Source organism: Erithacus rubecula (genome assembly GCF_903797595.1).
Source record: "Erithacus rubecula genome assembly, chromosome: 6".
NCBI lineage: Eukaryota > Metazoa > Chordata > Aves > Passeriformes > Muscicapidae > Erithacus > Erithacus rubecula.
Window position 1 is genome coordinate 28380047 of NC_136688.1, and position 25770 is coordinate 28405816.

A 25770-nucleotide genomic window follows, 5' to 3' on the forward strand; every position below is an offset into this window, starting at 1 on the left:
GCTTGAGTCTTCCTGAATAATCTTTTAATGCCACACATTTAACACCATTCCCAGTAACTTAGAGCTCCTCAGAGCCTCTCAAATATTTCTGCAAGATTCTGCTTTGTATCTCATATTTCATACTGTCTTTCATGCCCACGGCAGATGCATCATTTATCTGCATAGACTATTCTTAAGCTGGATTGATTAAGGCAGTATATGCACTCCTTGAATGAGAGATGTGGATGGAGAAATGCTTTGTAGTGTGGCAATTGTATTTAGAAATGGGGAATCCTTTACAGGTGGGTAGTGAGGAGAGCAGGTGACAGCAAGGGCACTGCTGTCCAAGGGAATGTGCTGGAAGGTCACTTTGGCCTCTAGATGGCAGCCCTATTGCTTGCCCCCAGCATGCTGAGAGACAGAAACGCCTTCTTGCAAAAATGGGGCATAAAGACAGGCCTCACACTCTGTACTTGAGACCCAAACCTACAGGCAGTCAAGACTGCATTCAGACAAACTCTTTTGGCTTTTTTCTCTCTGGATATCAGAGCAAGAGCAGCTCCATTAGGCCTCATGCTTGCACATGCTTTTTTTGTGCTCTGCCTGATGCACTGGCAGCTCTCTTGGGGGAAGAGCCAAAATCTCCTCGGCACATTGTACTGACCTCTGGGGATATAGGGCTGTGAACCTAACAAGAGTCTAAAGCCCACTTTGCCAAAGCTACCTGTACAGTAATTTGCTTTAATTGTTTCAATAAAAATCTACAGCCAGGCATTTAATGGTTCACAGCTGCTGCAATTCTCTGTGATTCTATTTTAAGGTTTGAATGCTTTTATTCTTTTTGAAGCATGGGGACAAAAGGGAGAGTTAACATCACTAACATTGACATCTTCATGCTCTCTCTAATTCAGATGAGATAAAACCCAACCTTTTGAAGAAGAAGGGTCATAAATATTTCCATATTAGAGATGTGGGCAGTGGAAATCATGGGAACCTACAAAGCTGGCTACTAGCAGAAAATATTAATAAATTTTATTTCTAATTAAAAGTTGCTTAGTTAACTTACTTGGAAGTACTCCATTTCTGTACTTCCTGAAAACGCATAATCATCACTTCTTGCATCCTCACAACACCCTGAGAGCTACATGCTGTATTTTAAGAGGTGAGTGAGACTGTTATCCAGACTTGAAAGGTGTGCAGTACCTAGAGATGAGGACTGGGGTATAGTTGCCCAACCTTCACTGACATCAAAAGGCAGCAGGGGCAATGCCCTTTTGAATTCCAATTAGACACTATGAGAGCATTTTGAAGTGCCTTGATACCTGCAGCACAACTCCTCAGATGATCCATGGGAAGTGTGTCAAAACCCTGCAATAAAAAAGTATGCAGACAAGGCAGATGACATCCACAGGGTACAGAAATGTGACATTTTTTAATTGATAGCTTGGGAAGGTGATAATAAGATAGGAAGTATGTCCTCGGTGTGTAATTCTCTTTTGCCAGTGCTTGGTACAAGTGACGGACCTGGAAATGGAGCAGGGCTGAGGTAGTTGCTCTGCAGGGCCAACAGATCTAGGGGGCTCAGGAATGTGTTTCTCATGTTACAGGAAGTTCTCAGCTCATGGGCTTGTCAGAGTGGATGTACTTTGCCCAGTGCCAAGAAGTGTAAAGGAGAACAAATATATAAGAAAAAGGGGAAACAGCTTTTAAGATAGTTTTTCAGCTTGGTCGTTCAGGGTTTTCTTCTACTTTAATAAAGCAAAAGAAAATTGGCAAGAAACTTATGGTCTGATTTGAATCCTACTAATGCTCATGGAAATCCCTTTAGTGAATACTGGACCAGGCCCAAGAAAAGCAGGTTATTATTCCCTTAACTTTTATTCATCCATAACTGTTCCCTTTTGCATGCAGTTTTGTTTAACCTTGCCAGTAGATTTAATGTGGGCCTGATCAGCAGTGGACCTGGATAAGACATTGGGATCAGCTGTCTCTCAACTCTGAGCCAGTCTTCCCAGGACAGTGGTCGTAAAGGAGGATGCTTTGACTACATGGCAGGTAGCTGTAACCTTGGCTGGAGCATCCTGGTATGATCTCTTATGGTAAGACCCAGCTGAGAGGTATGTGCACTGAACTGCTCTGCCAGGTAGGTGATTTTAGCACAGCAAAACCAGAATAGCTCAATAAAATGGTTTGGGTGTAATAAAAAAATGCAAAATAAGACCCCTTTGGAATAGACAGAGAATGGACCAGAAAACGGCCTTATGTTGCCAGGACTAGAATAAGGCCAGGCACCTGGAAGCAATCTTTCCCCCAGTCTGGGAGACTGGAGATGAGAGGAAGCAGGTTCCAATCCCAGCCCTACTAAAGACTGGGTACTCTTGTTAATGTGCCTCTGCAACAAAAGAGTTCAATGGGAAAACTCTGCTCTTGTTTCATAGCCCTAAGGACAGAAGAATGCTTTTGGAGAGTTTTGCACTTGCATCACTCTACACCTGTGCTGTCCTCAGCAAATGTGTTTGAGTTTGCAAAGCCAAGAGGTTTGCGCCTGGAGTACTTGTGTTGCTGGTAATGACATAATTTCTACATGGATCAGGATCTTTCCTGCTGTTTGGAGAGTAAGCCTGTGTATGGAAGAGGTGGTATGAACAGTGAGTTTGGGCTTGAAACTAAGAATGAACCCTCATTTTCCATATAAATATCTATCAACACTTGGAAATTCACATTGAAGGTTATACCTACATTATCTCCACCTATATTTCCACCTATTGGAAATATAACTTGGGATAATTTGCTAGCTTTCCTTTATTTCCCTGTCATGTCTCTCTGCTCTGTGACTGGGATTATCATAGGGCATGTAGGCTCAGCCTAAACTGAATACATTTTTGGGGACGTGTTTTTTCATTTTGAGTCACAGGGTAGCTATGACTGCTCCTGGTGAGGTGGAACAGCCCTCCCACATCCCACCAGCTGTCTCTCCTGTGATGCTGGGGTGCTTTAAAAGGTGTAGACTGGGAGCCTATCATGCATAAACACAGAGGTTCCTCTTGAGGCACAAGGCAAGGAAGCTGGTGATGTGCCACCAAAAATAGGGAACAGTAGCTGCACCCTCCATCCTCTTCGGCCATAAACAACAACAACAAAAAAAAAACCACTTCTCAGGTCCCAGGAAGCTGAAAGCTGCTCCAGATCCACCCTTGTGTGAGAAGAAAACACACCCCATGCTTTTGCCAACATGTGGCTGCAGGTTCCTCACCGCAGCCTGAGCCAGCCCTCCCTGATGATGTGTGGCCCTAGGGTGGTGTGACACTGTGCCTCTTGGGAGCGGGGCTGTCCGGGCTGCTGCTGGAGTAGGCTTCCCTAGCTTCCCCTTCTGCTGGGTGCTGCCCCTGTGAAACAGCCTCTAGCCATGAGGAAATTTAGTATGGCCCTGTATCTTCTACAACTGAGATTTTGTTAAGCGGCTTTATATTTCTAAACATTACACAGCTCTGTTGCAAGCTTCCCAATGCCTGCCTCAAGCAGCTCATCTGAGCTGTTCCTCCCATGCTAATCTCTGTGATCTGTGGCATGCATACAGCATTGATGAGAACAGGACCTCCCCTCTGCTGCACCATATTTGCCAGAACAGGCATAACTCAAGATAACCAGATTTGAAACAATCAGAGCAGGAAGCAGCAATAACTGGCCTGGAGGAAAGGCAGGGAGGGAGTTGCCCATCCACAGTATTTAGGGGGGTGCCTGATTTGTGGTATCTGATCTCTTTCTACAGTAGCCTCACCTACAAAGGCAGGATGTAAAGCTTGCAGGATCATCCCTCATCTCTCTGGCTTGAGCACTTGAGTTTAGATCTGAGCAATCATCTGTTCAGCTGTAGTGTTTTGTGTGTGGGTATTGACTTACGCATGACAAAGAATTCCAGAGCTGCAACTGGTTCGGACACCAGTGTCATCACTGAGGATGGACAAGGTGGCAGACATTCATGTTATTTTTTCTCTAGAGTACATGGTCCTGAAGGCTGGTGCTGGTGCAGCAGCTGATGCTTCCCAGGATTTGCACCCTGCAGTCTGTACACAGCAAATACAGCCAGCCTCCCAGCCAGGACCAACACGCCATGGGGGTCAGGGCAGGCCGAGGCAGGTCTGCAAGCGCCTTCCCTGATGAGCTGACGGCTTAGTCACCAGGGCTCTCCACAAAACCCTGTAAACACCACCCACAGTTCCCTGCAGGAGTCCTTGCCATTGGGCTCTGCTGGAGCCCTGTCCTCCTGCTCCTGTGCCAAGGGTCACGAGCTGGGACCAGCAGCTGGGTGCCAAATGTGGGCTGTAGCTCAGTGCAGCCGGTCTGCTAGAGGTCGTCACACGCCTCCTTAAGCAAACAGGGATCCACGCCAGTTGATAAATCATTTACAAGAAGTCAGAAGCAAAGAACTAGATTAACCAGGTCACTGGGTGTCCTGGGGGAATGACGTGTCAGTGGAGCTGAAACAGCAGATCCCACAGTTGCAATCTGTTGCCTTCTTCTGTCCTGACAGCAATTCATGGAAATCCCTGGAACTAGACACCAGATATGGAAAAACCCATTAGCTCATCCCAGTCAGCTCACTAGTTAAAGCAGTCACTCCCACTGTACGTTTTCTGGCAAAGTTAAAAATGTCTCAAGAGTGGGGATTTCCACCAGCTTCTTCTCAAGAGGAAACTATTCCACCTATCAGGAAGGCTGCCCTGTGGTGATATTTTTGTAAAGCAGAAATAATTCCAGAACCCAAGAGAGAAAAACAGAAAAGGGTTCTGCTGCAGGAACTGGGGCAGTGATGTTTTTCTGCCTGAACAGATACGTGCCACATGGAGCACGTCTCCAAATGGAAACTCCGTGGGTACACGTGTTTACACAAAGCCACTGAGGTGTGCTCGTGTGTGTAAACACACCCGTGTGCTCCCTCCCCTTCCCAAGGGTGGGATGACCTTGTGCCTTGAGCACAGGCGGTGTGCTGTAGTGTGATATCACACCTAGCTCACTTTTGTGCAACTCCACTGACATAAAGGTGCGGCACATTGCTCTGAGAAGACAGGGAAGACAGGAGGCAATAGCCGATGGGGGTGCTCCAGCACCCACTTCCTCTGTGAACAGAGAGAAGTTCCTTCTCCTCATCTGTGTCAAGAGAAGAACAGCCCCCCCCTCCCCTGCCACTGCTGGGGGCTCTGAGGCTTGGCACATTAAGGGTTGAAACCCAACATTATAAGGAATGATGGTGCAATGCAGAACTGCCTTGCTGAGGTTGACAACAAAGGCCATGGATATTTTGGCAGCTAAGCTTTTCAGCACCTGGGAAGCACTTTGGAACAGTGGGGAAATAAATTAGCTGTGTGATGGCATTTAAGCCTTATCATTAGTTTCAGAACTAATTCTGCATTTAGATGAATGGGTGTAGCACACATTGCTGAGCTGGAACCTGCAAGAGATAGTGAGGATTCCTCCCTGTTCCCATTTAGAAAATTTTTGACCAGCAAAACTGTAACTTGCTGTCTTGGTGGATTAGGTATGGGAGCAGGGGTCTGTGGCTGGCATAGGCAGAGCAGCTACACCAGCAGCAAACAAGCCCCATGCCATTCAGAGCTCTGATTACCTGTGCCACTGGGTGTTGACTTATGCCACTTAGAAGAAGGTGGGGTATTACCTGGGTGTTTGCCCTGAATTTGTGACTCCTCAACTAGTCATTTTATTTGTCTCTCACAGTGGCACAGCTGTTTTCCCTATTGGAGACCCCTGAAATTTAGGTGCTGCATTTTGCGGTGTTCTAAGGACTGGAGTTTTCCTTTCTCAGCAGTGGTGTGAGGCTGCCCTGCCAAGCATGCTGCGCACTCTGTTACTGCAGGACAGCTGATGTGCTGACCATTCCCAGCTTTGGCCTGGGCATTCTTCTCTGCAGGACTCTTACTTTGTTCTGTTTAGCACAAAACACACTGAAGCGTGAACAGGGGCTATAAATGAACTGTGGAAAAGGATCTAACCAAGGAGGCACAGGCCACACTCTGGGCCTTGACCTGCAGTTGCTGTCAGGTACTATTCCGCTGACCTAGTGAGCCCCTTGCCCCTTGCACTGTGGAAGGATAAGAGCAAGTAATGCCCAGTAATATTTTAACTAAGATATTAACTTTTTGTCAGTTCAACAACAATGGATCTTCTGTTTCTGTGGATGAACGGTGCTGACTTGAGACTCCTCCACATGCCAGCCCAAGCTCTCCGCTACTGGTTGCTCTGCCCTCAGAGGAAAATGCACATTTAATCCTCAGACAGGAAAAGAAACCTCAACTCCAGAGACAACAATCCAGAAAGGTGTTGTCCTGACTCTCTACAACTCATGTCTTTGGCACAGTGTGAGTGGCACTTAGTTGTTTAAGGAGGGCCAGAGGAAGAACTACCCATCTGCCTTCTAGATGCTCAAGACTCACCCACTTCCCTACAAAGTCCCAGCACACCTCTAACCCACACATGATGGTTGAAAAAGATGCAGAGGGGCCTCTGAACAGTCCTGGCACTCAAATGCATTCCTTTTCCACTCTGAAGTATTTTTGAGACCCTTTATCTCTCACACCTTGAAATCTGTGGAAGTTTTACCATGGTTCTCAACAGGTACAGTAACAGCCCCTGAAGGACAGGTCCCAAAGCCCCAGAAATCAAGACGGATCTTCCTGGAAACTTCATCATGGTCATGGAAACAAGTTTTGCACGTGACAAAGCAAAACCAACACCAGATTGACTGAAATGACCTATTGCAAAGGTTATAGTCCAAAGATGAAAATACCAAGTGTTTTATTTTAAAGCAGAAGGTAAGATTCACACAGGGAAAGCTGACCTCCCCTTCAGTAACGTGAAGCTGGGTGCAGCAGCATCTCATGGGGCTCAAGCCCCAGCTAGCCAGACCAGCCAGTCTCAGAAAGTGGAACTGACTAATCTGAGTCGTCTGCAATGAGCTGGGCATGAGTGAAATCATACCCTGTGTAAACAGTATGAAAAGCAAAGAAGATGATAAGGAGCTGGGTTTTTTTTATTATTGTTGTTGTTCTTGATTCTGTGTGGGAGAGGGTAACAACATAGGTGAGGATTTTAAATAGCAAAGCAAAAGCAAACAGCAGTGGCAACATGTGGCCCTGGATGTTCAGCTGTGATGAGACACTGAAGGCTCTGTTTCCCCATGATTGTAGTGAACCACTTTTAGGAGGCTTAGTTTCCAGTAAGTGCTCAGCACTTAAAAACAACTACCCTCACAAACAACTGGGGCCGTGATCACTATCTCTTGATCATGCATTTCTACTTTGAGAGGCAAACATTTTCCTTCCATCTCCTCACAGAGCCATCTTTCCTCCCTCAGACATTTGCACCAGGACTGTGCGGGCAGAAATTAACCCAGGCCCAAAAGAGAAGGTGGGGAGACCTTGCTCAGCACACAGATTGCTTGCAGATCCTTGCAGTGTGGTGGAATCAACCAACACCCTGGTACAGGGTGTGTGCCTGTGATGTGGTGGAAGAGCACACGGTCGCTGATTTTCAGCTGCCTACCTCTGTTCTGTGCGTGGCCTTGCGTTAGTTTCAGGCCTAATAACATCGTGATATCATAATGATATATCGCGCTCTGATGACAACACCGCGTGGAGTAAGCCACAGCAATCTGATCTCATTCTGCAAACGTGGAGATGAGTGTTACTGCTTCACAGGACAAGTGGGTGGCAGGTAGATGGAGCTGGCTCTACCTATATTGTCAGGCCAGGGTGGGAACGTGACCTGCTGGGTTAAATTAGGTGGCTGGGAGCTTAACACCTCAGCTCTAGATCAGCCTCAGCGGTTGCAGGTGAGTCACCAGACCTATCTGCATTCACTTCTTCCATCTGTGAAATGGTGACAATAGTATTTCCTCACCTGATGGGGGACGGAAGGGAGCGTGTGTACAAGAATGAATAAATGTTTACAAAGTACCGTGTGAGCAGTGCATAGGCTCTGGATGTGCTTAGGAGGAACCCGAGTTTTTTCCCTCTGCTCTGGATTGCACCATACTCTGAGGTGTAAACACTCCCCTCAGAGTCAACAGTTTCAAATGAAAGCAAATGAGATAATTCCTCAGGAGAGAAACAGAGAGTAAGGACTTCATGTGTTACCAGCCATTTCAATAAATTCCATTCAAGGAAAAGCAAAGTAACCTTTTAAAAGATAATAATAAAGCAGAAAAACAAATGAGCTGTGACCAGTATTTCTTTTGTGATGTTACCGTGACCTTAGGTTTCACTTCCCAAATGGGAACCAGAACAGAGAAGTGAATCCCCTTGAAATAAAAGTGAAGTTAATAACGGGACGCCTTTAGCTCTTACCACATCCTGTGTATGCTGATCACTCTGCTTAGAGCTGGCAAGAGCACTTCTAGATTTTTCTTTACCATGTTAATTCTTTGCTGAGTCAAATCATGTTGTATAAACAGTTGGGGAAAAGCCTTCCTGCACCTCCCCTCCAGCACTGCAGGGCCACGCACCCTGCCTTGCTCTCTTCCCATGCACATGGGTGCTTGTGCCCACAGCACTGCTCCTCTGTGGGTACAGACTCACACCCTCCATGTCTGACAAAACCACTCAGTGAGCTCTCACAGTGAATGAGCACTCTCACAGCCCTGCCTACCCTTGCTCCCTGTCGTAGCACACACTGTTTCTGCCACAGTTTTGAGTGCTCACATGCAGATGTGTGATGGCCACTCAGTGTCTTGCTATGTGTTCACTAGCACTTGTTCTTATGCACAAGCACAATTCCTTAAGCCAAACATACACAAATATGCACACTCTTCTTAGTCTAATACATGCACAGAAGCACTTATTGTTTACTTTTTCTGGTACAAAAGAGAGGATCTGCACAGGGACTTGGATAGGGTGGATCATTGGCTGAGGCCAGTGGTATGAGGTTCATTAAGGCAAAGTGCTGGGTCCTGCACTTGGGTCACAACAACCCCATGAAGGGGGAAGAGTGGCTGGAAATCTGCTCAGCAGAACTGGATCTAGGGGTGCTGGTTTAGATGGCTGAACATGAGCCAGAGTGTGCCCAGGTGGCCAAGAAGGCCAGTGGCATCCTGGCCTGTATCAGGAGCAGTGTGGCCAGCAGGACCAGGGCAGTGATTGTCCCCCTGTACCCAGCACTGGTGAGACCACACCGTGAACCCTTTGTTGTGTTCTGGGCCCATCAGTGCAAGAAAGACATTGAGGGGCTGGAGTGGGTCCAGAGAGGGGCAGTGGAGCTGGTGAATGTCTGGAGAGTTAGTCTGATGACACAGCTGAGGGAACTGGAAGTGTTTACACTGGAAAAAAAAGGAAGCTCAGGAGGGACCTTATTTCTTCCTACAACCATCTGAAAGGAGGCTGTAGTGAGGTGGAGGTTGGTCTTTTTTCCCAGGTGACAAGTGATTGGACAAGAGGAAATGGACTCAAGCTGCACCATGGGAGGTTCAGGTTGGATATCAGGAAGAATTTCATCACTGAAAAGATTCTCAAGCATTGGAATGAACTGCCCAGGAGGTTGTGGAGTCACCATCCCTGGAAGCATTCAAGAAATGACTGGATCTAGAACTGAATGACATGATAGTGTTCTGTGTCAAAGGTTGGATTCAATAATCTTGGAGGTCGCTTCCAACTTTAATGATTTTGTGAAATGTATGCACTTTACAAATGCAAACTGGTGATATACACAACTCAGCTATGAGACAGAGCTACAGGCTTCTCCATAGCATCATCATTGCAACAGCCTTCTTCCTGGGATGAGCTTTGTAGCTGATGATTTGACTGCTTAGTTAGCAGACTAACATTCACCAGCACAGCTATTTTATTAGTCTGATTTAGGCTGAACACTTATCTTTTGGTGCATTACTAGCTTTTACTGCTGTTGCTTTTCATTCTACTTATACTGTTGAAGGATCCTCCCTTCATTAGCAGAATTCCTCTTATGAACAGTATCACTAAGAAAACCTTTACCACCCACCACTCCCACAGCTGCTCCTCAATGGGTCCTCAGCATTTTAGTGACACTTTTGAAATTCTGGTTTGCATTTTGGAACAGCTCCATTTGCAGACATAGTCACATCCACCACATCTTGAACCTGTAGGATTTTTATCCCTTGACAATATTAGAGGTAACAGACTGGTCATCTTTGAGCTGCACTTCTCAAACACATCTGAACTTGGGAGGAGGGGGACAAGTTTACCCAGCATCCTGCCATTATAGTGATGGGCCAACCAGCTGCCAACTTCAGTAACAATTAGTGAGCATGATTTATCAGCTCAGTGTACATGAACTGAAAGATACTGAACTTCAGAGTCAGAACTCTTCTGAAAAATTATTTTAGTATGTCTAACAATGCTCACTCTGTAGGCCTGGAGATAGCAAATGTCCATCCACAGCTAAACAAAGCAACACTGAACTCTCATTTCACACAGGACATCACAGAACCATTGAATGGGAAGAGTTTCCTGCTGCTCTGAGTTACTGCTGGATCTATTATCCAGTTGGACCAGCCACATGCAGGAGTCCTAAAGAGAAAAACTGATCGGCTTTTCTCCTTGACCATCTGAGGTGCTCCCAAATTTCTGATTAAGCTCTTGGTACTTGCCAAGTAACACTTCTCTCTGTAGAGCTGTGGGCTGGTATCTTGGCATTTCCCAAGTGACACTAGAGGGCCCACATCCTTGCCCTTCCAAAAGAACTAATCCCAAATGCTTGACAACAGGTTACAAATACTGTCAGACACCTAAGGAACATAATTAATTATGAATTATGTACATTTTGCTTTTTAATCTAGTCTTTGACTCACACTTCAGAGTGTTCATGTTTTCTCTGTGCTACCAAACATGAACAGCATGCTTTTCTTAGCTGAAAAATTGGATTCTCTTATGACCACATGATTTATGGAACAGAGACTTATAGAAAAAAAAAAGAGTAGGAAAGTAGGAGGATTAGCCTTCCTCCTTTTTCAGCCCCAGTAGCCAGCAATCAATGTCTCACGTGTCTGCAACACCTTTTATCCCCTTACAGAAAGCAAAGGATTGGTGAGGAGGTAAGGAGATAAGGAGGTAAGGAGGAAGCTTCCTGCTGTGAATCTTCAAGGCTGCCTGGGCTTCGCAACACCAAGGAAACTGTGCTGTGGAGCAGGGCATCACACCAACCCCTCAGTGCCCAGTACCTGCACTGCACTGTGCCCCAGACACCAGGCCCATGTCTCTGCTCTTGTCCACAGCACAATTAGCTCCGCTTTGATGACAGTAAGTCCAGGCTTTGCTTTTATTTCTCAGCCAAAAGCCTACCTCTTTGCTGATCCACGGCCCCAGCACAGCACTGGCAGCTGGGGGCACCCAGAAACCCTGACTGAAATAGTGACAAACATCATCCGCAAATGAATTCCTCTCCCTGATCATCCACAGAGCATGTGGCAAAGCTCCCACCTTTCTGGTGCAGCCACCTGTAGAATGTCTGGCATTTCTCCCTCTCTGGTTCTCCACAAAAGTTTCTGCATGCAGGAAAAGTTGGAAATTCAGAAGGCATCTGTCCCGTCCTGGCTGCCTTGCCACACATCGAGGACAGATGCCTTTGTTCTATGTCACTTCTCTAGTCCCCCAAACTTGTTTCAGAATCAGCACGGTTCTTTAGTAACTTCATAAAAATAAACAAGGGCTTGATAGCATTTAGATAATACTAATAAATTATTTACACACAGACCCCCCTTCTGTTTTTTACTGCATGGGTCTTGGTGTCACTACGCCCTGCCAGGGACCACATTTGGCCCTGCAGCATAGTCCCCACTCTGTGACAGCCGGGCACTGATGTGAGCAAACTTTCAGTGCACAGGCAGGGCTTCACCAGCTGCTGCCCAGGGCTGGAGGCTGCCCACAAGGCAGTTGTATCCAGCCTCTGCAGAAGTGGGAGTCAGCAGCCTATCCTGAGCGGGTACACTGCTCCGGGTGGCTTGGCACGCAGGGGCGGCTGAGTTCAGGCCAGGTACAAGCTTATCAGCAGATCACATCCAGCCAGGAACAGGACTGAGAGGCAGCCCAGTGGCAAAGCACAAACTTCCTTGCAACTATTTTTAAAAGCACCTTTACATCTCTCTTTTCAACTTGCAGAGCACAAATAAACCAAAAGCATCAGCCAGTTGTTGCTAAAGGGAACTATTGTTTTGTAGCCTTCCTCATCCCTATGGCAATGAAATAATATTATACTACTCAACCTCCCTTCACAGAAAAAGTCCCCCATCCAGCTCTGTGTTTCATCCTGTTTCTATTCTTCCGTGCTGTCTTTGATGGACTTTTGATCTTGACTCAGCATGGTCCAACTAACAATGTTTCTTTAGGTCCTGCTTCACAGTGGGCAAGTGGGCATGGACTGTGATGTGTACTCAAGTTATACAATAAAATGTTTTATGTGTGATGCTTGAACAGTCGTTGCCCCTGTGCGCTGCTGACCCCCCACAACACAACTTCTAATTCAGAGCAAGAGGCTTGCCCAATTTCTTCTAAAACAGCTTGCTTTGGCATCTTTGTGCACTGAACTTTCTCCGTCATGGTGGTTTGGTTTCCAAGTTTAGTTAGAATTTTCTGGAGTCCCTCCCAGTCCTGCCAAGACTTGCTTGCATTTATAATGCATGGTTCTCTGTTGGCAGCAAATGCTGTTGCCTTTTTATCCTGCTTCCCCCTTCACTGATTTTTGTAATGGTATTCAGAGGGCTGCTTTCATCTCTGCCAGGCATGGTCCTACCACCCCCTTCTACCCAGTAAACTTTTCTTCCCCAACTGGAACACTGGCCTTTTACTTTTAATGGATTTTCCCCCCATTCTGTCAATTCTGACTCAATTTTCAATCCAAGATGGGACTTTTCATACCCTGGCTGCCAAGTTTGTTTCATTCTTGGAAAGGCCATTATCTAAAGACCTTTTGAAAGCATAAATTACTATAGTCCCTACTTGTTCCTTATGAATTTCTTCAGAAGCTCACAGCTCAACTGAAGTGGGTCTAGTGCTATATCAGTGCTCCTTCTGCTGGGTGCTTGTCCACCAGTGCGACCTGCATGGTCCCTATTTTTCTGGAAGCTCCATATTATGCCCTGTCTGGCGTTTCTGTAAAGGGGAACTGCTCCCTGGGGCAGGACAAGAGGGAGGAAGGGGGCTGGAGTTCTGCCCTTTGCTCTGTGGAGAGCAGCAGCAGGGCTGGTGATGGACATGAGGGGTGCTGACTCCAAGGCTGTGCCACAATGCCTTGTGTTTTCCTGGGTAAACCCCTTGAGCCCAGGTGTCACACAGGGCAATGCCCTGTCACTGGTACTGGCAGCTGTGCCAGGTGTTGAGGACACGACTCTGGGCACCATCATCCATCCCTGTGTGCTGTGCAGGGTCCATACAGGGCAGAGGCCAGCAGGAAACACCTTGGACTGGTGTAGGACTGCCCGGGGGAAAGCAGAGTACTGCAGCTGAAATGCCAGTCCACCATGCCCCAGGGAATGGCATGTGGCAAAGCCATTCAAAAGCCACCAGAGCAGCAGCCCTGCTCCTCCCTCACCTTCAGAGCCCAGCTCTTGTCCTTTAATACTGAGTGCTGGTAGTGCCTGCTTGCCATGCTGGGTGGCATCATGGCCCCAGCACAGCCCAACCCCACCCTCATCCCAGCATGAGAACAACACAGTTTAACGCTCCTGTGGCCAAATGTGCCAGTTAAGCTGGGGTGTCCTTGTTTAGGGAGCTGGTGGGCACTGCCAGCCCATCCCATCCTCTGCCTTTTGCTGCTTTCCCCTGCAGGAACGCTGAGATGATGTGTGTCGAGAGACATATCCATAAGTGGGCCATGGACCAGGAGGCTCCGAAGCAGAGGGGCCAACATGCCCCCAGGATCAAGGGATAGGTGCAATTGCCTGAGGTAAGAGCCATGTTCAGCATATTTGCTTTTGCTCTAACATTAGTTTAGTTTCCCAGTTTACCTGTGAAGTGCTTCAAAGGGCACTGAAAGAGTCTGCAAAGGGCAGCAGGAGCATGAGCAACTGCTGCAGCCTGAGGGAAGGCTCCCATGCTGCCGGGGCAGACTGCAGTGGGAGTTTTATCACTGACTCCTGGATGAGCAGAACTCGGCAGCACACAAAGCTTTCCCAATCTGAGTTCAAATGTATGAATTTACCATATCTAACGCCTCCCCGAAATCCAAACAGACTCAATTACATTCTCTTTCTGTAATGAATCAGTAATTATATTGAAGAACACTATTATTTGTTTGGCATGACCTATATAAACCCGACTTGGGGAGTGCATAGTTGGTGTGGTGCCAGTGCCCTGCGTATTATTGCCTTATAAACACAACCATTGTTTGAATTTCAGATCAAAACAAACCGAGCCACGTCGCTTGTCAGTTATTAGATATCTTTTTCCCAAATGCTCACCCAGGCCGTATTACAATAACAATAATTATTATTACATACTTCCTTATTGTATGTTTGTGCCGAGGTAGCACATTTGCCTTTTTCCCACACATTGGTTGCTTCTCCTGACTCTTATGATTCACTCCTGCCTATTTCCCAATGTCCATGAGGTCTTTCTGCATTCCCAGCTGCATTTTGTCAAGACCTGCAGATTGGCACAGAGACTCATGGTGCTGTATTGCACCAGCCTGCAAAGGGTTGCAAACCAGCACAGGGGATTTGATCCTCGAGGGAATATACAAACTGAAGAAAGATGTGGACCCTGCCCCCAGGTGCTTTATAAATATTTAACTTGGTCTGATAATGTGGTAAGAGCTGATAATGTGATTTGGACAGACTAAAACCCAGCCCTGCTTGGGCAGGGTTGGAAATGGACTTTCTGTGGGAAACAAGGTGGGAGAGGGGCAAGCCAGAGCAGCCAAGTGATAATGCTTTCCACAGCCACATCTGGGAGTAGGACTCACCTTGCCCAACGTGGGACACCCAAAATGCAGCTGTCAAATCCTCAGCAAGCTGCCGATCTGCCTTTACAGTCACAGAAGAGAAGCGGGTGCTTAGCTGTCGGGTGAGTCAGCCCTTCCCAAGATAAACTTCAAGATATGTGAAATGAATCACACACTAGAGGTGCCTATTTGTCTCCATTGACTATGCAGGAAGCCTGTCCAACTAATTAGGTTTAGACACCTAACTTTTAGGCACTTACAAACAGATGAGAGGAATCCCATCGTCATTGACATTCTTCATTAGAGGCCTGACAAGGGAGGCAGTGGGAGGGGCTCTTTGGAAATGCCCTACCAGATTTGGACCTAAGCAAACTCCTCTATCCTCTGTGCACGGGAATCTGCAAAGCCTCAGCTCTGTGTCCTCCCCCTTGGAGATCCTACGGGCACAGGGTTCTCTGGCCATGCCCAGCTGGCAGAGATGAAAGCAGGTTCTCTGCTGAGGTCTGAATGAGGCAACGGTCTTGTGGGAAAAGATATAATAATGGAGCTGAAGTCTGTATTATAATGTATTCAGAGCAGGCAGGAGGGACCAAAAAAAAAAAAGAAAAGGAGACTTGACCTTGGCTTCTTGCCTGGTGCTAAAAGTGTGTTTTGATGGAATGGGATAGGCAGGAAAGTAAGCTGCCTCCCTAATGCAAATATCTCATGGAGCTGTAAGATGTGTGGAGTGCAACCCATGTGTTTGGAAATAAGGTTATGACAAGCTCTGCAGTGAAAGGACAAAATGGCATTTTTCAGAGGGTTACAGCTGAGCTTGTTGGAGGTAAGTGGCCACCAGCACAGCAAGCAGCAACTTCTGACACCAGCACTGCATGTCACATAAATGTCATGATCCAAGAGGCTCCGGAGTTGTCTTAGACTTTCAAAAAAGAAAATAAAAATATGAAAGCATTTTATCCCAGCACATTTTTGTTTTTGTTTTTGAGAAAAAAATCATGGAAACATTCCACTGGTTAATGTCTGCTGAATAATCAGCAGCCAGGGCAGCTGTGGCTGCAAACAGGCAGAGGCCAACAGAAACCACTCTGCTGCATTATCATTTTGCTGTGTATCAGCTCAGGTCCATGCACACAGGATTTGAAAAAACTTATTTTGTCCTGGTTTCTGAGATCTATGCCTTCCCATGTCCCCAACCACTTGTTACATGCATTAACCAAGGGCAATTACTGTTTTGATGTGCAGCAGGTATCACTTGCCTCTTTTTTCTGGAATCTGCCAACAGCCTCTATAAAGCTTCTGGCACTTCCTTTAACCTGAACAACAATTTATTGAGGTGAGATATATTTGATTTCTCTATACCCTGGCAGGCACAGACCCCTGTGCAGATTAGGTGAGGTTGAGGGCATCTATTTGAAGCTGTGCCCTTGCTGCACACAATAATCTGCTCCTGAGGCTGGGTCCAGCAGGGATGCTGGGGACCCCAGGCCCACCATGTGCTTGGCTGAGACCTGGAGGAAAGAGGATGCTGGCACCTGGCTGCACAGGCTGTCCATGGATGTGGACTCTCCCCAGGAGGGGATGGGGATCTGCTCCAGGGACCTGCAGTAGGATGGAACACCAGTCCTCCCAACAGCAGCTTCGTGCTCTGTTCCACCACTGAAGATAAACACATCTTGCTCCACACCTCACCTTGCTGCAGCCAGGCTGGGCACTTCCTCAGCTGCCATTACCACACCGGCAGGATGGAAATCCCTCCTCTAGCTTCACACACTTGCGGAGTTCAGGGAGGAGAGCAGATGAGTCTCGCGCCTTGCCCTAGAGGGTTTGTAACTTCTCTGAGAACAGGCACACCCCTAAGAGGGAGATTTCTCTGCAGGAGGTGGTGGTGCCAGCAGCAGATGGGCAGCAGGGAGATCTGTGGTGCTGTGTGAGGGAGCTGCTGGGCTTTCCTGCTTGTCCCCGTGTCCAGATAGGATGTGCAGACTCCATCTGGGGACTGCACTGCCATGCAGCTGGGGTAAAGTAACAGCCCCACACTCAGGTCACAGGCAGGGAGGCAGATGTTCCTTGTCAGGCACCTTCACTTTCCACTACCATCAGCAGCCGTGATGGTCTTTTCCTCCAGCCCCTCAAACCTACTGCCACACTGGTGTGTGCTCAGCTCTGCTCCCACCCTCCGCACAGGCTACATGTGCCTGGATGTGGCTGGACAGACCCCAGGATGTGGCTAGGCCAGCCTCCTGAGCAGTCATAACAGCTAAACACTTGCATGGGCTTGCTGTCCTGCTGTGTGGAAATATATTAATTGCATTAGTATTTCCACTGGAAATTATAACTTAGATCCATTAACTTCAGCCAATTTCCTTACCCTGCGTCTGCTTAAAAGGACATCTTTGCTTTTTCCACTGCAGTGTCTTGTCAGTGCCACTGGTTCTAAATTTATGACAGGCTAGTCACATTCATGTGACACTTCAGAAGAGACCACACATTACCTCCACCTCCTGTCTTCCCCTCACTTCCCCCAGAGGTAGCCCAGCATCTGAGCTACTGGAAAAAGAAAGCTCTTTTTTAGGAACAACTAAATCAGATCCCAAACACCATCACTAATTAGTAAAGATGTGCTGTAATTTAGATCACCTTGGATGGTCTTTAGGTCATTCACAGGTGTAAAGTCAGGAGGATTAAGGGCTTATAATATTTGTCTGGTACAGCTGCTACCAATTCCAGCAAAAATAATGGAGCTAACTTCTTGGGTTTCTTGCCACCACAAAGTACACACATGCACACACTCTCTATTTTATGAATGTTTACATACCCGAGCTGCCAGGAATCTCACTCCCGCTGCTTCCCACCACCTTAACATACTTTCCTGTATCTCTGTGAATTTGTTTTCTCACCCAGCAGCTGGTAATATCCCTTTTGCTTGGGAGCAGGCAGAGACCCGACTTCCTCGGGTGCCAGAAAAGTCTGGCAGAGGGCGCACCTACAAGCTGTGGTTTCCATCTCAAGCCATTTACACCTCCCAGTGGCTACCCAGAGATGTTCCATGGAAGAAGTGCAAGGCCAAAATAAAAGGAAGTATTAAAAAGTTACAGACAGGTGGGGAAAGGCCACGCTGACATCCGCCTACTCCCCCTGAAAGGCCACAGAGTCTGAGGAGGCGCCTGGAACAGAGGAAACATCTACACCCGCTTGCAGAGACCAGCAGAAAGGCACTTCCACACCTACACCTCCAGGGTCACAGCCAACAAAAATAGCATCAGACCCAAAAGATATGTATAGAATAGTGACTGCAGAAAGCCTCGGCTCATTTTACACCCCCAGCAAAAATAAGGTTTGTCCTTCCTCTGTTCCAGCCTCTGTACGTCGGAGCACCGCTGCAGACAAGAAATCTCTATTTACCTGAGGATTCCCATGGGACAAGGGGAGCAAAATGGCCAATTCATCTGAAAGTCACAGGGGAAAACGTTGACTGTGACGAAAGCACTTCCCTTTCCTACCTTGAAACTTTGGGAACTGAGTAGTAGGAGGGGGAATAAACCAAAACACCCCACCCCCACCTTGTTTTCAACAATTCAGGCTTTTTCATACTCAAGTTCTTGCTCAGTAACTGACGCAAGCAGATCTGGAGGCTTCCTACTGCCAAATGGCTCCAGGTGAGTGGAAGTGCAGGTGTCCTAAGATAGCAACCTTGTTCTTTTGCCACAGGAACTGCACCATCATCAAATATATTTGTGGCAAAGCTGGCACTTGGATTCAGTTTACACTCAGTGCTCAAAGTAACCTCTTACTACCCTGGCAGGGAGTTAAACTGGGCAAAGAACACCACGCCATGCAGCCACCCCATGAGACTGTTCTGCAGCCTTTTGCAGAGACCAGAGTGTGAACCCATGCTCAGCGGCTCGGGGACAAGATAGTGCTGATTTGAACATCCCAGTGCCAAACTGGATCAGACCAAAGGTCTGCTGTGGCTTTCATCTTACCTCCAATGCTTATGGGGGAAAAGGGGGATGACAGAGTGATACTTTTGCTGTGCATTGTCCAGCAACATGTTGCAGACGCCTGCCTTTGCCTTTAGTAAACCTCCAGGGACTTTTCCTCCATAAATTTGTCGAATTGCTTTTTTGACCCAGTTTATACTTTTGACCTCTACACCATCATGTGCCAATGAGCCCACAGTTTTATACACACACACAACTGGAAAAAGTAATCCTTTAAACCTCATGCCTTTATCATTTCATTCACTGCCCCTTTCTTCTTCCCTGCCTTCTGGCGACTCTGGCCTGTTTCAGCTCCGGTGCAGGAAACTGGTTCTTAACTCCTCTGTTAAATATGGGCACAGGTCTAATGCAGAATCTTACTCCTCTGTATTTTGTGACAAGTTTAGCATCTGCTTGCATTTGACCCAAGGAAGGATGCTCCAAAAGGGGCTCCGGTGCTGATGACATGTTTAAGGGCTTGGGAGGTTCTGGACATTTATTCCTACTTCCCAATCCCAGCTGTAGTATCCCAACTGGAATGTGCTGGGCCTGGATGGACTGACTCAGACAAGAAGGCTAGTGAGCATGGCATTGCATTCATTCACTTTTTCAGTAATCTTCTTTAATAATTGACTTTCATTTATTCATTTACCTATCTTTATTCATTTGCATCTATCAGAGTTCTGGCACGGCTCTGGCGGGTGGTGTAAGGCTCCAGTTTTTTCATTCCTCTGCTCGGTGTGAATTCATGCCCACACAAATTCCCACTCTGGCCCGGAGGGCTCTGACTTTTAGCCACGAGGTGGGGTGAGCAGCTAAATTCCTGAGCTGAGCATGTGCGCAGGCAATGCAAGGCAGACCACCACGGAGTCGGGGTTTGCCAAGCTAAATCACTGGAAAAAAATTCCTTCTCGGCTTCAGCCTTTGCCACTTGATCCGCGGAAATGTGCAGCCTTAAACCCCAAGTTTCCAAAACAAATGCGCACGGCGCAGGCGAATAGCACGCAAGCAGCAGGGGCAGAGGGCTGTGCCGGCGGAGGGGCTGCAGCCCCGGGCTCGCCGCAATCCCACTCCCAGAGCAGCCCCAGCCGTGGCGGGACGGCAGGAGGGACCGCGCAAAAACCGCGCTGGGAGCGACTCGGTAGCGAAATAGTTATCTCGGCTGGCTTTCTCGGCAACTCTTGGAAAGTCCCCGAAATGACGTTTCTAACTAACAATTAAAATGGGTTTAATTATAGAGAGGCTCAGAGCCCTGGGAACAAGCACCATCTACAGAACGAGTAAACAACTGCAGAAAATAATAGGCTGCTCGCTCCCCCGTCTACTCCTCACTTCTGGGCAAGGCGAGGGAAAAAAAAAAAAAAAGAAACTATAAAGAGAAGGAAATTCGAGGAACCTGATTGCTCTCCTTAAGGAAATAATAACAATAATGATCATAAAAAAATAAAAATCTGGAACAGCCCGAGCCTGTGGGCATTTCTCTCGGTTGGTTATTTTGGTTGTTCTTGAAGACCAAAGGAGGGGAAAAAGATCAGCCGCCAGCGCAAAGTCCAGATGCCGCGACTCCAAAGCAAACAGAGGAGGAAGTGGATCATTTGTTTGAAGTTTTCGGTGCGATGGCCGCTCGGGTCAGCGCTCTGCAGCCCAAGGCAGGGGTTTCCGTTCTCCCAGCCCAGCGGGAGTGCAGGGAAGGAGGGAGCGCCCGCAGTGCCGGGACAGTGACCCTCGCCCGCCCGCGCGGGGAACACGGCCCAGATGCCATTGCTCACCCGGGGATGGAACACCCGCTGCAGCTGCAGCTGGGCTAAGGGGGATAACCGGGCTCAGACCGAGCGCTGAGCGCCCCTGACAAGCCTTGGGCTCGTTTTTATTTTCATTCAGAAACTGCCACCATTGTCCCCCCGTCTCTGACATATCCATATCAGTATGAATCATACTTTGCTTACTAAAACGTCGAACAGATTACTTGCTTAGAGACCTTAGTTTCTTTCTTTTTTAGTTTTACAGTGTTGAATCCTAGGGACTGGGAGAAAAGGCAGGATTTATCAAACACCCTTTTAAAGGGCAGACACGCATTTTAACAACTTAAATTACTGGGGATGTGAGCTATTTCCCCTCGCAGAGCCTGCCAGGTTTCAGTAAAAGTTTGGAGGAAGGAGTAAGGCTGCGAGGGAGGAGGGGGCGCGGGGTGTGATCGGCACAAAGCGCTGCAGGGCCCAGGCGCGGCCCGGCGGCTCCGATCCGTTCAGATCCCACGGGAGCCCCCGCTGCCTTTCCGCGGCAAGAAGCGCGCGAGCCGCGGAGCCGCCGCGCGGCACGGCCGTTGGGCGCGCGCCCGCCGCTGCCCCCCGCGCGGCGCGGAGCGGGACGGGGCGGCCGCGCGCGGGCGCGTGCCGAGTTAAACGCGCGCGCGCACGCGGACACGCGCGCAAAACGTGGACGCACGCGGACCGGCGCGCGGGCACACGCGCACGGGGGCGCGCGCGCGGAGACGCGAGCACGAACGGACACGCGCGCACAGGCGCGCGGAGTCGCTCGGTGCGGCCGCACAACCGCCCCCTCCGGCGCAGCGCAGCGCAACGCAGCGCGGGGCAGGGCGGGCCCGGCCCGGCACAGCACCCACCCGCGATCGCTTCCCCCTCCCCCCGGCCCTGCTACCTCCCCGCCTCCTTCCTCCCGAAAGTTTTTTTGGGCCTGCCTTTTTGGGTGATTAAGTCGCGGTGTCAATCACCCTGCCCTCCTCCTCCTCCCCTTTCCCGCCGCCGGCTCCTCCTCCCAGGGTAAGTCGCAAACTTTATAAGTTGAGCTTTCCGCGAGCCCCCTGGAAGCGGCGAGCGGGCGCGGCGGCCGGGCGGGCTGGTGGCGGCATCGGCGGCGGGGGGAGGCTGCGAGCAGGGGCGCTGGAGGCTGTGCCTTACCCACGCCGTGACTCCTCTGTCCGAGTGCCGCTGCCCCACTCGCTTCCCCCCTCGCTCGCCGAAGATGTCCACAGCCCTGGTGTCGCCCACTATCTTCGACTTGAGCGAAGTTTTATGCAAGGTAAGGGCCCCGGCGGGGGTTCCGCCGCCAACTTCGGGGCTTTTCAGCTTCTTTGGGGGTTCGTGTTCGGGTTTCCCCTCTTCCCCCCTTACCCCCCTCGTTTCGTTTTCTGGTCGTGAGCAAGTTCGGCGCTGGGACCGGAGGGCGCAGGGCGGGAACCGAGCGCGGCCACCCCGTTTTGGGACGCCGGGGTCTCTCCCGCCCGCGTTTCCCGCCTCGGCCGCTCGGCAGGAGGAAGGGTGGGGGAGCCGCCCGCGCTCCCGGCGGGCTCAGCCGCGGCGCCGAGCGGAGGGGCCGGGTCCTTGCCGTGCCCCGGGGGGCGCCGCGCTCCAACACGCCCGGGCGCGGCGCGGCGGGCGGCGGCGCTGCCGCGGGGCCGGGCGGGGCAGAGCGGGCGGCCGGGCGGGCTCGCTCCCCGCGGCTCCGGCCGCGCTGCGGGAGCGGTTGGGCGGGCGGGCGCCGCGCGCTGCCCTTCCCGCGCGCCGCCGGCCCCGGGCGCGCTCCCGGGGAAGCGCTCCCGCCGCGCGGGGCTCTTCGCGCGCCTCCCCGCGCCGGGCGCTCGGCTCGCCCCGGGACGGGGAGGGGCGCGGCGGAGGGGCCGCACACATGCGGCTGCGGGGGGGCTGTCGGGGTAGGCGGGAGGCGGCGTGCTGCCGCGCCGCGCTCTCGGGGCTGCCCGGGGATGTCGGAGGAGGCGGTGGCGGTAGAAGAGATGTGACCGGCCCTTGCTTTGTCCCCGCAGAGCACCAAGATGTTGAATTACAGCCCCTCGGGTGTCAGCGGGTGCCTGCTGGACAGGAAGGCGGTGGGCACCCCGGCGGGCGGGGGTTTCCCTAGGAGGCACTCTGTCACCCTGCCCAACTCCAAGTTTCACCAGAACCAGCTCCTCGGCAGTCTGAAAGGGGAGCCGGCTCCCATGCTGGGCCCCCGGGAAAGCCGCTTCCGGGACCGCTCCTTCTCGGAGGGCGGCGAGCGCCTACTGCAGCAGAAGCAGCCCGGGGGACAGGTCAATTCCAGCCGCTACAAGACGGAGCTGTGCCGCCCCTTCGAGGAGAACGGCGCCTGCAAGTACGGTGACAAGTGCCAGTTCGCCCACGGCATCCACGAGCTGCGGAGCCTCACGCGCCACCCCAAGTACAAGACCGAGCTGTGCCGCACTTTCCACACCATCGGCTTCTGCCCCTACGGGCCGCGCTGCCACTTCATCCACAACGCGGAGGAGCGCCGCGCCGTGGCGGGGAGCCGGGAGCCCGCCGTCACCGACAGACCCCGCCTGCAGCACAGCTTCAGCTTCGCCGGCTTCCCCAGCACTGCTGCCAGCGGGCTGCTGGACAGCCCCACCTCCATCACACCGCCGCCCATGCTGAGCGCCGACGACCTGCTGGGCTCCCCCACCTTGCCTGACTGCGCCAGCAACCCTTTCACCTTCTCCAGCCAGGAGCTGGTCAGTCTCTTTGCCCCCAGCATGGGGGTGCAGGTGCCCAGCGGGAACTCCCCCACCACCTTCTTGTTCAGGCCCATGTCCGAGTCCCCCAACATGTTTGACTCGCCACCCAGTCCTCAGGACTCCCTCTCTGACCAGGAGGGCTATCTGAGCAGCTCCAGCAGCAGCCACAGCGGCTCAGATTCCCCTATCCTGGACACCTCAAGACGTCTTCCCATCTTCAGCAGACTCTCCATCTCCGACGACTAATCTGGGGTTTCCTCTTGCCCCTCCCCACCTCTATTACAATGTTAAGCTGAACTCCCCCCAACCTTGTCCCCAATAGTCCAAGCTGGATGTTAACATGTCCACCTGCCTGCCTGATACACACTGGCTTAAACCTTAAGTGCCAAAATTACGATGAGAAGCAATAACGTTTACAAAATAGTGCCTTTTAACACTTTTCACTGTGACTGTATTACCTCTCCAGCTGCAGAGGGCACCAGCAGCTCTGTGCACGTCCAGATGTGCAGGAAATGTCCGAATCCGGCTCCCTCCACTGGCCACGTACTGCATCGCCCTCTCCCAGTCCCTTCCCAAATGGCCAGTTTCTGCTAGGCTGCAGGCATGTGGGCGAGTGTTAACATCCAGCCCTTGCTCCCCTCCCCTTAAAGACTAAATCTTGCCTGGATCCGCTCAGGTCTGCGGGAAGAAAAGCTGAGAACGGACAAAGATTGTAACATGAGTGGGACCTCGACTGGGAGGAAGAAAACAAAAGAAAAGCAAAAAACAGATGGACTATGAGAGACTTGATTTTGGTGCTAAAAGTTCCCCGTGTATACATGTGACATCTTAAAACAAATAAAGAAATAGAGGGGTGGGGCCAACAGAAGTCATTCCACACACACAAGTTCGTGTAAACAAAGTTCGAGTAGACATAGCTTTAATGGTTTTGCTCTAGAGTACATTAGACCTATCTTAGAGCACTCACGCCAAGCTTTTTATTATTTTTTTTCTGGGTTTTTAATTTTGTATAACTTTTCAGAAATTGGAGAGCAAATTTTGCTTGTCACTGCACAACAATATAAAAAGCTTATTTAACTTATCAAAACGTATTTATTGCCAAAACCTTTGCTTTTTAATTTTGTTCATATTTATCGGGATGATGAATCCATAGAATATATTCTTTTATGTTTAAATTATGATCTTCCATATTAATCTTAAGATTGTGAAGTGTCTTTTTTCCTTTTTTCCCCACAGTTTAATATATTATACTACAATGACATTTTTTGTAACTTTACACTTTTTTTTGGTTATTTTATTTTAAAAAATGAAAAATTAATTTAAAAAAAAATGCAAAAACTGTGTTTGGATTATTTATTTTAGAACTCCCTCCCCCTTTTTTTGTGTTGGACTGCAAATGGAGTTGTTGTGCATCTTTGCCTTTTCTCTTCTCCTTCTCTTCTCCTCTCCCGGGTCTTGCCTACCTGGGCTTTAGAATGTACATACCTGAGCTCTGTTGCGAGACAACGTGGAAGGAAGACTTTTTCTTCCTCTAATTGTATAGATTCTTCAAGGAGAAAAGCCTTGGGCTCAAAGTGCCTATCTGAAGACATTCCAAATACAGTTTGTCTTTGCATTTCTGTATTCCAAGTTTGGAGTTTTCCTTGCCAAGGTGAATGGGACTGGCACAAAGAGAATAATGAATGTAATTTTTTTTCCCCCTGTTACTGTTCGCTACACTGCTTTTTCTTCCTCTTTGTGTGAGTTTATTTAAAAGAGAATCTCTTTTGTAATGACTGTTTGCAGTTTAAATCAATAAACCCCAAGTTTTTTCAAGAAACTGACAATGGAGCTGGTTTTACTTGCAAAAATTGAGGGGCTGGTTTTAGACAACCCCACAAATGCAGGTGCTTCCCTTCTCTTGACCCTTGCAGTGCCCACGGTGTGCCCAGGCATCCCTCTCTGGTTCCTCAGTAATTGGGTGAGTCAGCCCTGCAAGTGCTTGAGCAGATCAGTGGCAGCAAATAGCTGATGTGACCTACCCCGGTGGCCTCTAACCTTCTCTGTCTCTGTATTACAGAGTGCTTGAGTCACTCAGTCTGTTCCTCACAAGTTCTTTCTGATGAGCATGCCTTAAACCCAGCATTGGCTTTTGTTGCTTGTGTGCCTTGTGTGCTCCTGCATAGCTTCTTGCCCTCCAAGGAGGTCTTATGTGTGTTTTGAGTGAGGATGAAGGGGGATATTGAAGCAATACTGAAAGGATATTAGAGAAACTCCCAGATCTCAGTCCTGGCTTGTTAGTGGTACTTGTCTGCTTGCACAGAGGGGCTGTTTGGTGCTTTGTGGGGAAGAGGAGCATAAACCCTCAGCAAAGGCTCAGGTGTATGCACACATCACCCCACTATCAAGTGTAAGCCCTTGTACATC

The 25770-nt window shown here is 49.5% G+C and overlaps 1 protein-coding gene across 1 annotated transcript; it reads left to right on the plus strand.

Moving 5' to 3' along the window:
* The first annotated feature begins 21684 nt into the window (after positions 1 to 21684).
* ZFP36L1 (ZFP36 ring finger protein like 1) lies at positions 21685 to 25183 on the plus strand. The gene is made up of 2 exons (XM_079308079.1): positions 21685 to 21917; positions 22660 to 25183. The coding sequence occupies exons 1-2, from the start codon at positions 21861 to 21863 to the stop codon at positions 23608 to 23610; spliced, it is 1008 nt and encodes a 335-aa protein (XP_079164205.1). The 5' UTR covers positions 21685 to 21860; the 3' UTR covers positions 23611 to 25183.
* The last annotated feature ends 587 nt before the right edge of the window (positions 25184 to 25770 follow it).